The sequence below is a fragment of the Euprymna scolopes genome, chromosome 45 (genome assembly GCF_053919585.1).
Source record: "Euprymna scolopes isolate OS-2025 chromosome 45, ASM5391958v1, whole genome shotgun sequence".
Classification (NCBI taxonomy): domain Eukaryota; kingdom Metazoa; phylum Mollusca; class Cephalopoda; order Sepiida; family Sepiolidae; genus Euprymna; species Euprymna scolopes.
This window is the reverse complement of record NC_136526.1, coordinates 7,220,889-7,235,719: the sequence shown is the minus strand read 5'-3', so window position 1 is coordinate 7,235,719 and position 14,831 is coordinate 7,220,889. Positions and strand designations below refer to the sequence as shown.

General features: G+C 35.4%; 1 protein-coding gene across 13 annotated transcripts in view; it reads left to right on the top strand.

Annotated features, from left to right (window-relative positions):
• The window catches only part of LOC145269026 (uncharacterized), a 185,118-nt gene that overhangs the window by 54,980 nt on the left and 115,307 nt on the right, over nt 1–14,831 (top strand). For 7 of the 13 annotated variants that reach the window (XM_080124603.1, XM_080124612.1, XM_080124611.1 and 4 more), the window contains 3 exons: nt 43–116; nt 8,813–8,958; nt 13,178–13,343. In XM_080124603.1, coding sequence (XP_079980729.1) covers nt 43–116; nt 8,813–8,958; nt 13,178–13,343 — 386 coding nt within the window. The remainder of the gene's footprint in view (nt 1–42; nt 117–8,812; nt 8,959–13,177; nt 13,344–14,831) is intronic. The other 6 variants (XM_080124605.1, XM_080124614.1, XM_080124613.1 and 3 more) reach the window with 1 other exon arrangement.

Here is a 14,831-nt window from a genome sequence, read left to right as displayed (position 1 = left end):
AAATTTAATTTATTGACGCTATTTCTTTTGAAATTTTTTTAGGAGAGGCTCCTGGAATTGAAGAAAGTACCTGCTTCCAGAGGCAAACCTTATGGACTTTCGAAAGAATTTTACACGTGAGTAGTGGAATTGTTATGACTTTGAAGAAAAAAAAGGTAAATTGACACTTAAATTTTTTTTTTGAAAAGACTTTAAAATATCTTTATCTTGATAAGCACATTTGACATTTGCACAGACCAAGAGCAATAACTATTTAAGAGCCAGGTACGTCCAGGGATGGAATACTGTTGCCACATCTGGGCAGGAGCTGCTAGAAAGGACTTGCCCTGACTTGATAGGGTTCAGAATAGACTTCGTGACCTCGTGGGAGATGTTGCGAGTTTGTCTCTGCTTTATCGTTATTTTCATGAAAAATGTTTGACTGAGCTTCAATCTATGGTCCCCCCTCTCCCCACCAAACTTTCACAAACACTCGTCTAGTTGAAAACACTATCAATAATTCCCCCCACTCTTTATCTGTGCATGAACAAAGCTTCTTTCTTAGAACTGCACGCGTGTGGAATTGTCTTCTTTTTGCCTGCTTTCTAGCTGACTACAATATGGTTGTCTTCAAATCCAATGTAAACAAGTTTCTGATGAGCCGTTCCATATAAGTTAATTTACCGAACTTCCATTACTATCGATTACTATATTGTCCTTTTGACTACTGTACACTCTTTAACCCTTATCTTTGAATGGCCTCTCGGCCTTGATAATATGTAAAAAAAAAAAAAAAAAAAAGAAAAAAAACTTGGTAAGGCATGTGTATCCCATCACTTTAAATCAACAGTTAGTGTTTTTAGGTCTCTCCCACTTCATGAACTCTGACACCAGGATCAAAAAGTAGGATTGAAGTAAGCTCCTCAGAAGAGGCCACGCTGACCTGCAAAATGTCTATTTCCTGATGAGAGCGCCTCGGCGATTAGCAATAAACTAACCCCTTCTCAAAGAGAGAAGGCAAAGCCTGGGAGAGTGGAACTGCACAGAACTGTACTCCCACCACAAAATCAACAGACCGCATCATTACAGGAATCCTCTAATCTCTGTTGATTTTGGGTGGGGGAGGGGCAGAATCACTGAGTTTAATTTTCTGGCAAGTTTCTATTTATAATTTGGACTTTCTAAAAACTTTTGGAGTATGATTTGAGTAGACGTCAATATTCAAATTTTTTGGCTTTAATTTCTAATTCATTGCCATTTGATTATATTTGGATTCCTGAAATTATTTTTTTGTTCCCTGATTTATCACAGAGGGACCTGTTTTCAATGGTGTTCGTTAGTCCGGGCAATTGCCAGATAATCGTCCATTAGTTTTTCCTGAAATTTTGCCACAAATTCTATTTTATTAAATAGATGTGCACAGTAATAAATCTTTTTTTTTTTTTTTTTTTTTTTTTTTTGCAAAAATACCCGTTGCATCCCCAGGGGCTCAAAAGAGGTAAGAAATGCCCCAAAACGGCCAAAAATGACACGTTTTGCCCCATAACTTCTGATCCATCCATTAGATTTTTCTGAAAATGTGGAGCCCATTGTTAATATAAATCCAGTATGGGTGACCTTGGCAAAATTCTGGTTCGCGTCCCCGGGGACTTTTAGTGTTAAAAACGCCCCTTGTGGCTCTTTTTTCATATTTCTCAACAAAAACTTGATATGTCTGACTATATAGTGGTGGTCAACTCAAATATACATGTGTTAAGGCCTGAAACTGCACCATTATCTATTTATACTGCGATTTGGCGTCCTCAGAGGCTCAAAAGAAGTAAAAAATGCCCCAAAATGGCCAAAAATGACACTTTTTGCTCCATAGCGTTTGATCCATCCATTAGAGTTTCCTGAAACTTGACCAAAATGTGGAGGGTGACCTTGGCAAAATTCTGGTTTGCATCCCTCAGACTTTTAGGGCTAAAAAAAACTGCCTTTTTTGGAGCTCTTTTTTCATATTACTCAAACTTGATATGTATGTCTATAGTGATTTCAAATGGTACTGAATTCAAATATACATGTCTTACGGCATGAAACTGCACCGTTTGTCTATTTTCACTGGGATTCTGCATTCCCAAGAACTCAAATTGCAAAAAAAAAAAAAAAAAAACGCGTCTTAACCCATAACTTTGGCTCCATTCTTCTGAAACTTGGCGAAAATGTGAAGGCAACGTTGGCCCTTCACACTTCTTACATTCATAATTTTTTTCACTATTTTTTGTGGCGTCATCTCACATGCAGCACCGGGGGGGGGGGTCATGCATACGCGGCTTGTTTTTGGACCATGTGTTACGTGGTGGGTGTTATTATTAGAAGTTAACAAATATGTGTATATGTTATATACTGGTGGTATTAAGATGACGTATATTCTTGTATTGTTGTTCGTCTTAGTATTAGAAAGTCTTAGTGAGAGATTAGTCTTAGGAGTGTTCATGTGCTGAGTGTTTATGTCTTAAGATGTTCATATTGTAAGAGATAGCATATTGGAGACATAAACAGGTATATATAAAGACAGACAGTTCTGTATGAACGGGAGTGTTTCTATAAATATTGATACATATATTTCTGACCTATTTTTGAGATGATGATTTTCACAAAGTTCTTATAATATAAATGGACAATACCTTTTCTGTTGAATAATAACATGAAAATGCAGATACACAAAGATGATGACGTCCTTTATTTCATGACCGGTCCATGATTTTGCGTGAGGAATTCAGTTTCTTTACATGGTTATTTCTAAAACCCTCTCACTTCTAGAGGGTGCCTTGATTCTAACGGAGAATCGGTCTGAACTTCTCTGCTTCTCTCCGACTCTTCTCCCAGACTGCATCTAAAACTCTACCTATATTGAGAACTCATCACGTCATTGCATGATCAAACATGTGCTCATAAAGCATGTTGGATGACATGCATCACGTTGCATGACATGCGTCACGTTGCCAAACTTGACATGACCCTGAGTTCAGTAACCTATTCAAATAACATTTTTACAAAAGATGTTTACAATTTCAATTGATGATTAAATTCCTTATTTTAATTTTCACTTTTATAACTGAACAAATTTCATTATTATATTCCTTTCCCAATAAACAGATATGTAAGCTAAACAATTGCAATTCCACATTCCTTATTTCAATAACATTCTATTTTAACTTATGATTGGAATTTTCAATTCCAAATCTAGCTTTGCAAGTTCGAATCCTTGACTATCCTATTTCATATTTGCATTTAACTAATTCCTTATTTTTTTTACTTAAATGAAAAGGGGACAGCCCTTATGTAACGCATGAATGTGCGTCTTTTTTTAACATCGCAATTTTCAAATTTATGCTAACTATGATTTTGCTATTTCCTCTGAAATACGATCTAATTTTTGAAATTCCAAGAAATAAGGAAAATATTTATATTCCATATTTTTGAACTTTTGATCAATTAACGTCAATTTTTACTTGTCATATATGTAATTATAAAACTCAAATGACCTTGTAACGAGTGATGTAACCCACTTTCCGGTTTACGACATCCAGTTGTGCATGCACGCATAAACATTAACCCATAACAACGTAAACAAATAAACACAAATCGCTTCTTTCGTAGATTTTGACCTGCGCACTGAAATATTAACGTTATTATTTAGAAATTATTTAACATTGGAAGAGTGGGGATTACAGCTATACTGTCGCTTTTTTCTTAAAACTAAACAACTTTAACCTGTTGACAAACATAAGAACAATTGTAGTAAAGCCAAGACCACGACTACTCTCTATCCGTCCCTTTTCCTTCTGCCTTTCCTTTTATTTTTTGTTTGTATTTCTAGATACAAAATAGTTGTGTGAGAACAGTGAATTTGTTGACACATTTACTAATCTGTTTCAATATTAGTTTTTTTTTTTGTTTATTTAGGTTTTATTTTTTTGCTTCAGGTTTTATTTTTAGATTTTAAGTTTCTATAACTTGGTTGAAGGATTCCAATATGGGTTTTTCATTCTTATATTTCTCATTGGTAGGTTCATGTGCGTTTTTGCTGCTAAATGACTTCAGTTGGCGTTCGATTCGTAGGAAAATCATGTTTAATTTTCCATTCAAGTGTCACGCTCATACATGAATTCCATAGCTAATATAACATACTAACCCAACGGGTCGTATAGTATATATATATACATTAGCTGGCAGCCCAATGTGGTCCGGTCATACGATATGGCCAATCATGATATTTTAATTTATGTAGATTATAGAATCCATCCTCTATTGATTATTATATATTACGAGGAATGATTTGCTCAGATTAATTTGCCAAAAAAATGTTCAAAATTCTATTTATTTACAATATCAGGTCAGTTAATATTTGAGCTTGACGATGAATGCCCTGGAAAAATCACTTGATTAATGTTGACTTTTAAAATAGGCAAGAGAAATGATTTGCAGCAATTTTAAATGGCACTTTTTTTTTGTAAATTGAACTAAGAAAAAATTAAAAATAAAATGGTGAGGTACACCCTAACTTGAACAGGGGATCATTTCAGTGCTAAAAACACCTCATTTTGGAGTTCTTTTTTCATATTTCTCAATAAAAACTGTCTGACTATATAATGGTTTTTCACTGGTCAACTCCAATATACATGTGTTAAGGCCTGAAACTCTCGCTTATCCATTTACACTGGGATTCGGCGTCTCCAGGAGCTCAAAAGAAGTTAAAAAAAAATGACCAAAAATGACACTTTTGCCCCAGTGTTGGATCCATCCATTAGATTTCCCTGAAAATTGGCCAAAATATGGAGGCCAGTGTTGATATAAATTCAGTATGGGTGACCATGGCAAGATTCTGGTTTGCATTCCTGTGGGACTTTTGGGGCTAAAAAAAACATGCCTTTTTGGAGCTCTTTTTTCATATTACTCTAAAACTTGATATGTATGTCTATATAGTGGTTTTCCATTATGCTGAATTCAAATATACATGTCAAGGCGTGAAACTGCACCGTTTGTCCATTTTCACTGGGATTCGGCATTCCCAGTAGCTCAAAACGGGGTCACAAGTATCTCAAAATTGCAAAAAGTTAATTTTTACCCCATCCATTAGATTTTTCTGAAACTTGGCGGAAATGTGAAGGCAACGTTGGCCCTTCACACTTCTCACATTCATTTTTTTTTTTTTTTTTTTTTTTTTTTTTTTGCTGTCATCTCACATGCAGCATTAGAGGGGGGTCACGCATGCGCGGCTTGTTGTAGTCATGATTTCAAAAGTGTAAATAAAAAAAAAAAATTTTTTTAAATGTATTTCGGTGCCATCTGCTAAAACCGAAACTGCAGCATTCAAAGCTGGTGACGTTACCACCGTACCAATGTGACACGCATCTAAACTGATTAAAAATAAACTAAGGTGAATGTACGAAATGTTTAACAATGTTTTCATTTTTGACCTCTTAAAAACAATTTTAACTAAAGACTTCTAAAAGACCCAGAAAAAATCCAATCATTTGAGGCTCCTAGTGCCACTCTGCAACTTTTAGTTTCGGAGGAGATAGTTTGAAAATATGGACATACAGATTGACAAACAAACAAAGCTGGATAATATATTAGATTATGCATATACAAGAATATCCCAGGATAAGTAAAATAGATTATCTAAACATGCCAAATGGTTTTGCATTCCCTTATCTTTAGAATACTTATTCCAATTTTCATCCAAATGATTGATTTTAGAAAATGTCTAAAATTTGAGGTGTAAGAGGTCTTAAGAATAAATTGAAATTCAAGAAATCTTAATTGGTGTCTAATTACTATGAATCATGTTTATTGTATATTTGAAATATATTGAATTAGCATGGTTGTCCGGGTGTTTGGACGTGTATGCTGAGCAGCAAAAAACAAAACAAAAAAACTGTCAATTTTTTTTTTTTTTTAAACTTTGACCGCTATTATGACCCCTTAAAACTTATTGTTTTGGGCTCCAATCAAGTTATTAAGTTAGATCCATGTCCAAGAAACCTTTATCTAAAATTTCAAGTGTTTAGGCCCAAAATTGTCGGAGGAGTTTGGTAGAGTTTGCAAAGGTCAAATCGCTGAACTTTGACCCCTTAACAGCCAAATTTCTGGCCGAAAACCGATCATAGATTTTCCCAAATCTCAGTACCCTGTATATCAAATTTTGAGTCTGTAGACTGAAAATTGACGGAGTTATTGCGTAGGGAAATGTACAGACATGTTCACGTTTATATATATATATATATATATATATATATATACTAGCATTTTCAAGTGAGATGTGCCCGCATTGCGCCCGTCTAAAAATACTTTAAAGAACTAAACTTAGTATTAATGCTATTTTTCAGTTTCTGAAATTAGTTAAAATCTGACATTTTTTAAATGTGACAAATTTGGCAATGTGTTGAGTTATTAAAAAAAAAAAATTCTGATTCTGGGAGAGACTGATAGGATCTTGATTTTTTAGGGTCATTCTAAATGTAACGCCCTTTCTTCCCCAACTTGAAAAGTTAAACAGCTACAAAAACTGGAATGGTACCACTGAAACCAGCAACTGTTTCTGCTCCAGAATTTATTTGTCTCCATAGTCACCGTCATTCTCGGCGCACTCTTACCAGGAATTCGATGACGCATCTCTGCTTCTGACAAACCTCCACGACAGGCTTGCTTTTATCAAGTCTCCCACTTTTGATATCTGCAGCAGAGATGAAACTTTCAGGTCATGAATGCAGAATTCATTTTATTTATGCGGACTATTATAGTCATCTAGTTGTTTCACGTTTCAGCCAGCTATTCCTCTGGCCTCCGTCAGGTGGTTACCGCGACGGGATAGGAACTCCGAATCTCTTAACTGCATCCTCAGCAATTACTGCCTTCCATAGTTGTTAAAGGCCTATGACATCATGGATCGACGTTAAATCTGTATGGTTCCAGGTGAGCATTGTCTGAAGATAGTGGTTTCAATCCTACGAAAAGCCAGCCAGAGGCTTACTTGGCCAAAACTTGGCGAGACAACTATGGAAGGCAGTAATTGCTGAGGATAAAGTTAGGAGTTCCTATGCTGTCATGGTAACCACCTGACAAAAGCCAGAATAATAGTTGGCCGAAACGTTTTGAAGCCACTAAAAGATGAGGATAATAGTCTGCAATAAATAAAGCTCATCTCAATAAACATTAAATGATATACGGATCCAGAAGTTCAGTTATTAAAAAAAAACATTAAGTTATATATATTTCGCTGGAAAGATGGTGGGATCCTTCTACCGCTCCAAAAGATATCTCACTACTGATGCAATTCTCTATCTATATAAAAGCAAAGTACATCCAAGGATGGAATACTGCTGCCATATTTGGGCAGGAGCTGCTAAAAAACAGCCTATCCTTCCTTGACAGAGTACAAAATAGACTTCGTGGCTTAGTGGGGGATGCCCTTTTCTCTACCCTGCAACCTCTCTCCCACAGAAGAGACATTGCGAGCCTATCCTTGTTTTATCGTTATTTCCATGGTAGGTGCTCGTCTGAACTCCAATCTCTGGTCCCCCCTCGCCAATCCTTCACGAAAAACACCCGTCTAGCTGAATCCAGTGTGAAAAATTTCCCCCACTCTTTATCTGTGCCTAAATCAAAACGTGGATTCCATGAACAAAGCTTCTTTCTTAGAACTGCACGTCTGTGGAACTCTGTTCCGTCTGCCTGCTTCCCACCAGACTACAACTTCGATGTCTTCAAGTCCAACGTTAACAAATTCCTAATGAACCGCCGTCTTAAGTAAACACTTCATTAAATCCCCACACTAACATACTGTACTTGTAATAACCCTTATCCCTGAGTGGCTTCCGGGCCTTGATAAGTGGTGACCACCGTGTAAAAAAAAAAAAAAAAAAAAAAAAAAAAATGCAGGTTGCAATCCCCTCTGATCCAATAATAAAAAAAAAGGAGGCATTACTTTTGGAACACCCCTTGTGTGTGTGTATATATATATATATATATATATATATATATATATATATATATATATATATAAATTCACTACGGATAACATGTGCTTGCTGCAATATTTAGAGCAGAAATCGGATAGGGACTGTTTGCAAAAGCAATCACCAAGAATGGATTGGGTGATGCGTATTTGTGATATCAGCCAAGCTTTTTTCTGGTGTCCTAGCATTTAGTATAAGTAATGGTTTTTATTTGAGAATCTGTATTTGGTGTCGTACCATGGAAAGCACCTCATATTTGGTTTTGGTGATTTAGAAAAGTTAGCCTCTTTCTGTTAAAGGATCTTTTGTGTTTGTCTCGTGAGTTTTCTGTATCTTGTTATATCTATTATAATAACGTCGCACTCCCATCTGTTTGACAATTTGGTTAATATATACTAAACGTTTCAAATGTTTTTTAATACTGAAAATGGATTTGTGTATAGCTTTATTCCTGCGTGATTTCTATATATACTATTTATTGAAAAGGAATCAATAATCAAGAGGTTCTCATTTGCATATTGCATTCAAGAAAACTTGTTTTAATAATTAGCTCTAAATTTTTTTTTTAGTGATAGAATTGTTTTAAGCATTCTATTTAAAAATATTATATAAAGTTATTTCCCTTTAAACTGTGATTTTATTTCTGTTTGAATTTCACGTTTTCCCAAAATCCAAAATATGGTCAATTTTCAGGAGAATCGTAATAACTTAGATAATGACTAAACCTGCTCGGCAATGTTTTTTATCTGGCAAAAGCTAGTAGTTACGTAAACTAGAAAAAAATTTTAAAGTTTAAACAATAACTTTTTTTTTCTCTATATCCTCTCTAGCTCTGAAGGTATTTGGGATCCTGAAAAGTGGTTCAAGGCTTTCAGTGCTTCCCGTGAAGGCTCACCTTTAACAATCAGCGACGGTCGGGAACGCCGGCGGCCTACCGACCTTGACAGAGAGTCTCTGTTCAGGCGTCGACTTTCCGGTAAGTGTTTAAAGTCAACATTTTCAACTTTGGTCATCATTTTTTTTTCTATATTTTGTTCAACATCTGTTTTACATAACATGTCTTTGGAAACTCTTAGAAATTCACTTCAGAAGTATTCTATCTCTGGCCAGGCCTTTATCCCCCTTTCCTTTCAAATTCATTCTTATCACTGTTTTCCTCTGTCTATTCTTGCCAACTGACCCTTCTGCTTCAGCTGGTCTACATCTATTAACCTCAGAACTCTCCATTCTTTCACTGTCAGTAATGTCGTCCTATGTTCTGCACACGTTCCCCTATACTGTACAGATTTAATGTGCGTCAGATGTTGCCGGATGTGAGCTGTACGTGGCTGCCGGATGTGAGCTGTACGTGGCTGCCGGATGTGAGCTGTACGTGGCTGCCGGATGTGAGCTGTACGTGGCTGCCGGATGTGAGCTGTACGTGGCTGCCGGATGTGAGCTGTACGTGGCTGCCGGATGTGAGCTGTACGTGGCTGCCGGATGTGAGCTGTACGTGGCTGTCGGATCTTTGATATCATTTCTCTTCATGCGACACATCCTCTCTTGTTAGACTTCATTCCCATTGGATATTGCTGTAAACTGTTTGCACTAATCTTAAATTTTAATTTTAAATTCATATTAAAGCTAATCAAGAACCTAGATTCCAGTAAAGCAACTGGCCTTGATGGCATCCCAATTATAGTGTTAAAAAAGCTTCAACCAGAACTTGCTCCCGTACTTACGAAACTATTTAAGCGCTACCTTAAGGAGAAGTGGTTTCCGACTCCCTGGAAGACCTCATCAGTTTGCCCTGTATTTAAGAATTCAGTACAGACCAATAAGTCTCCTGTGTGGTATGAGTAAGTTGCTGGAATCCATATTAAATAGAGAAATAGTCAACCACCTCGGCAGGAACTACCTTAGTGACACACAATACACACAATATGGTTTCCGCTCTGCAAGATCTACCGCAGATGTGCTGACGGTTATATCCCACAGGATTAGTGAATCTCTTGACAAAGGCTTCCTTTCTAGGGCAATTGCTCTTGACATATCAAAGGCCTTCGATAAGGTATGGCGTAAGGGTCTACTTCACAAGATTTCCAGCTACGGTATAACTGGAAATGTTTTCTCAATCATTAAATCATTTCTCTCCGATAGGCTCATAAGAGTAGTGGTAGATTGACAAAAATCGGAGGCCTGAAATATAAATGCTGGAGTCCCTCAGGGGTCAATCCTGGGCCCAACTCTCTTCCTGATCTACATCAATGACCTCCCTAAACACACACTTAAATCATTCGTTGACATCTATGCTGATGACACGACCATCTACGGCAACACATCCAAGGCTGTAAATTACAAAGTTCTCTCTGATTCTCTCTCCTCTGATCTCGAGCGCGTGGTCCAGTGGGGGAAGACGTGGCTGGTTACCTTTAATGCATCCAAAACCAAACTCCTATCCTTACATCATCAACGCTCTGATCCCCATCTGGCATCAATTGTGATGGATGGCTCTCGTCTGGGTGAGGCCCCGTGTTTTGACAAGCTTCTGGGTTTGACCTTTACTCCTGATCTGAAATGGAACGTACATCAAGTCTGTTGCCAAGGTCGCTGGAAAGATGGTGGGATCCTTCTACCGCTCCAGAAGATATCTCACTACTGATGCAATTCTCTATCTATATAAAAGCTAAGTACGTCCAAGGATGGAATACTGCTGCCATATCTGGGCAGGAGCTGCTAAAAACAGCCTGTCCTGCCTTGACAGAGTACAAAATAGACTTCATGGCTTAGTGGGGATGCCCTTTTCTCTGTTCCGTCTGCCTGCTTCCCACCGGACTACAACTTGGATGTCTTCAAGTCCAACGTTAACAAATTCCTAATGAACCGCCCCCTTAAGTAAACACTTCATCAAATCTCCACACTAATGTAATGTACTTGCAATAACCCTTATCCCTGAGTGGCTTCCGGGCCTTGATAAGTGGTGATCACTGTAAAAAAAAAAAAAAATTTTCAAAAGTATAGATACAATTTCTTACAATATCAAAAATCTATAATTATTACCATTAAAAATTATTACATGAAAATTTGAATACAAAAATCTTTTTTGAGCTCTTCTGGAATGTTCTAAATTGTGGTGTTCCATTTGGAGCGTTTCTGGAACTTTCCATTCACCAACAATATAGAAGAACACTGATAGCATCTCTTCAGTTAGTCAGTTTGAGTCGTTAAGCTACTCCAGGTTGTCAGACACTGACTAGATTAACTTTGGCCAATATTTCCTGTAATCCAAATCCGGTTGAAAGGAATCTTTTTTTTTTTTTTTTTTTTTTAATTACAAGAACTGGATATTTGTTAATTATAAAGATTTTCTGACCTTCTCTCTCGCTAAAGAAATATAGTTATTACTTAAATATTATTTTAATTTGTCCAGATTTTGTATACCTGTTAATGTGTGTCTGTGTACATTTCCCTATGCAATAACTCTGTCAATTTTAAGTCTACAGACTAGAAATTTGATATACAGGGTACTGAGATTTGGTAAAATCTTTGTAATCCATTTTCGGCCAGTAATTTGGCTGTTAAGGGGTCAAAGTTCAACGATTTGACCTTCGAGAACTCTACCAAACTCCTGACAATTTTGGGTCTAAACACTTGAAATTTTAGATATAGGTTCCTTGAGACAGTTGAAAAAAAAAAAAATGGATAAAAATCCGGTGGCCTCCCACGTACCAATTTTTAATTTTTACCTTTTAGCAGCACATTTTCTAAATGAAAACATTAGTTTTCCCCATGTCTGAATACCCTATATGCCAAGTTTCAAGTCTGTAGATAAAAAAATTAGTTGAGTATATAGGTTGAGAAGGGTCCTCACATGCACACACATTCTCACTTTTATCATTTAAACATGGTAGTGTTTGAATATATGGTTAAGTGGCAGTTTTAGTCATTAGAAATGCTTTAAAGCTTCACCGCTCACTCCTTTTTTTTTTTTTTTTTTTTTTTTTTTTTTTTAACAAATAGTTTATAGATCACCTTCTCAGCTAGATTGTGAAAAAAAATTTTTTTTTCAATTTTCATTCAGTAAAAACAAACTATGGTAAATTTACTGGTGTTCAAAATTGTAAAACAAAAAAAAAACGTAAGGAAGTGAGCAACAGTTTTTGACTGGTTTCCATAGCAACCACGTCGCTTCATCGACTACTATTTGCTACTAATTCGAAAAAAGTAACAAATGAAACAGAATGAATCATGAAAGGGAGATAATTGGGGGGATTTTATTGAAAGTAGACGAGTGCCGTACATTATTACCTAAAAAATAAAACTGAAATTAAGTGAATTTATTGGAAGTCTGGAAAAATGGATTACAGTAGAAAAATGCAAGCATGAAAAGTAATATGGTTAAGCTTGAACATGGAAGAGTAAAGATGTTCTAGTTAAGAATATGCTAAATTTATAATTTAAAATATTGCAACATTAAGAATTTTTTAAAATTCAATTTATAACAGTCAATTCTAAATGCTGCAATATTTTAAGTTCTTTACTTTTCCATGTTTCAGCTTAACCATATTACTTTTCATGCTCGCATTTTTCCATTGTAATCCATGATTTTTGGATTGAGTACTAAAAACCAGATGGAATCGCTTAGTAATTAGTTATTGAAGTATAGAGAAGGGTACTTGTACAGTTTAATAAAGACCTTAAAAAATTAAAATATCGAAAAAAGTTTAAATTGTACGTATCCATTTTGAACTGAAGATCTCCGAAAATTTCACATAATTTGATAGAGTATTTTTTTTTTTTTTTTTTTACAGCGGAAAAACATGTTTTTATGAGAGCGCGTTGAAGGCAGACATCTTGGATTTAAAAAAAATTTTGTTTGAATTTTATAAATGCTACAGGAGATAACTCCAGTTAAAGCGCAGACACTCTTTCCCCATCTTTAATACTAGCTTTTCTTCCTAAAAATCAAACCTTTTGCTCGGTATCATAAATTGTTTTTTCGCTGTAACAAAAAAAGAACTACTTGATGAAATTAAGTGAAATTTTTTTTTTCAGAGAACTTCATTCCATAACAGATATGTACAATATAACCTTTTTTCGATATTTTCATTTCTTAATGTCTTAAACTATACAAGTACGGAAGAAAAAAAAACCCGTTAATTGTTGCTAATGTTATTTTTGTTTATAATAACTATTCTTTTATTCTCTTCTGATAGACCTCGTCTCTACTTCAGATCCTAAAGAACGTCTGAGAGAAGAACGAGATTGTATTGTGCTAAGCCCTCAACGGAGAAGTTTTGGAACTGGCTGCCATGTAACACTTTCGGGCATAGGGAGACAAATTAGTTGTCCACCAGACTTCAAGGAACCAGGAGTTCAAAGGTTTGTACGTTTTCTTTCTGCCAAAAAAGAAAAGGACTCCATTTTATTTTATTTTTTTTTTTTTCCCCTGCAACTTTTATAATTAAGAGATTTGAGGCTCAGTGGTTCTTAATGGTTATACCTAGATTGAAGATAAATGCCATAAAAGAATAGCACGGAATCTTTATGGTGTACTTACCTGTAAGGGGAAAGTAAATTTAACTTTTAGTCTTACGCAGAATATTTTTGCCTTTTTGGAGAGAAATTATGCGAAAGAATTATTTCCCTTGAATATCATAATGGCGAGTTATCTTGAATATGGCTAAAAGTTGAAGTTTAGAAAAACAGAACTACTGCATGAGTTTCTATAATTTTTGATTGAAAGTATTTTGGTATAATCAAGATCTTTAAAAAAAATACAAATATTGAAAACAAATTATATTGTACATACTTGTTATGGAATCAAGTTTTCATACAAAAAAAAAAATCAATTTGAAGTATTTTTATATATATATATATATATATATATAGGAAAAATCTTGCAGACGAGGAGGGGATTGTCTTTCAAACGAAAAAGTGATTAACAAAGGGATCGAAAAACGACAGAAACTCTTTAAAATAAGTAAAAAAAAAAAAAAAAATTTATCTAGGTATTTTTTTGATGACCATGTTTCAAAATAATGTCAAATTTTGTAAACTATACAAGTTCTATAATTGAACCCCCCCCCCAAAGGAACGAAAAAGTGTTTTTGTAAATCGCGTACTGACAGCATTATTAGCGTCTCAATTTGAAATGAAAAATGAACAAATCTCTTGGTAAAAGAGTCGTCTCCCTCAGAACAATGACAAATTGTAAAACAGCACCCTGTTTTCATAAGTTTCCTTCTCACAACACGTATCCATGGCTTAATGGATAAAGAACTAAGTAAAATTCAGTTCAGTGGCGTTCTTTTGGAGGCTGAAGATCCGATCCCCATGTGCAGGCGATGTTAAGAATAAACTTCCAAATTACTCTAGGCTTCTACATGGTCATGGTTGTCCCATGGATTATAACGGGGTTTTGTTAGTTTTATACAGATTCCCATATTTAATAATAGATATCCGAAGAAGGTCGGAGGTTATATTCACTGAAACGTGAGAATGACTATGAAGAAAATTAAATTCTGGAGCACAAAGAATCGCCTGTCTTCGTAGCTCTTTAACTTTTTATTTAAAAATTTTTATTTTTATTACTTTAAAATAATTTCTAGCATCATTGAATTATCCATACAAAAAAAATTGAACTGATGAACATACCTTGGCATCTGATGAAGCCGATACAGCTAGTGTCAACACAGGTAGGAGATAGGTTTGTCGATTTCAGATTGGTGACTGATATGTGGGTGTAAAAGCGTGGCTCAGACATTCATAAAGCCACAATCCCATCGCTGGCAAAAGTGCTTTTAGAATGATGGTGACTAGAAAATTAAATTCTGGAGTATAAAAAGTCATCAGACTTCGTAGTTCTTA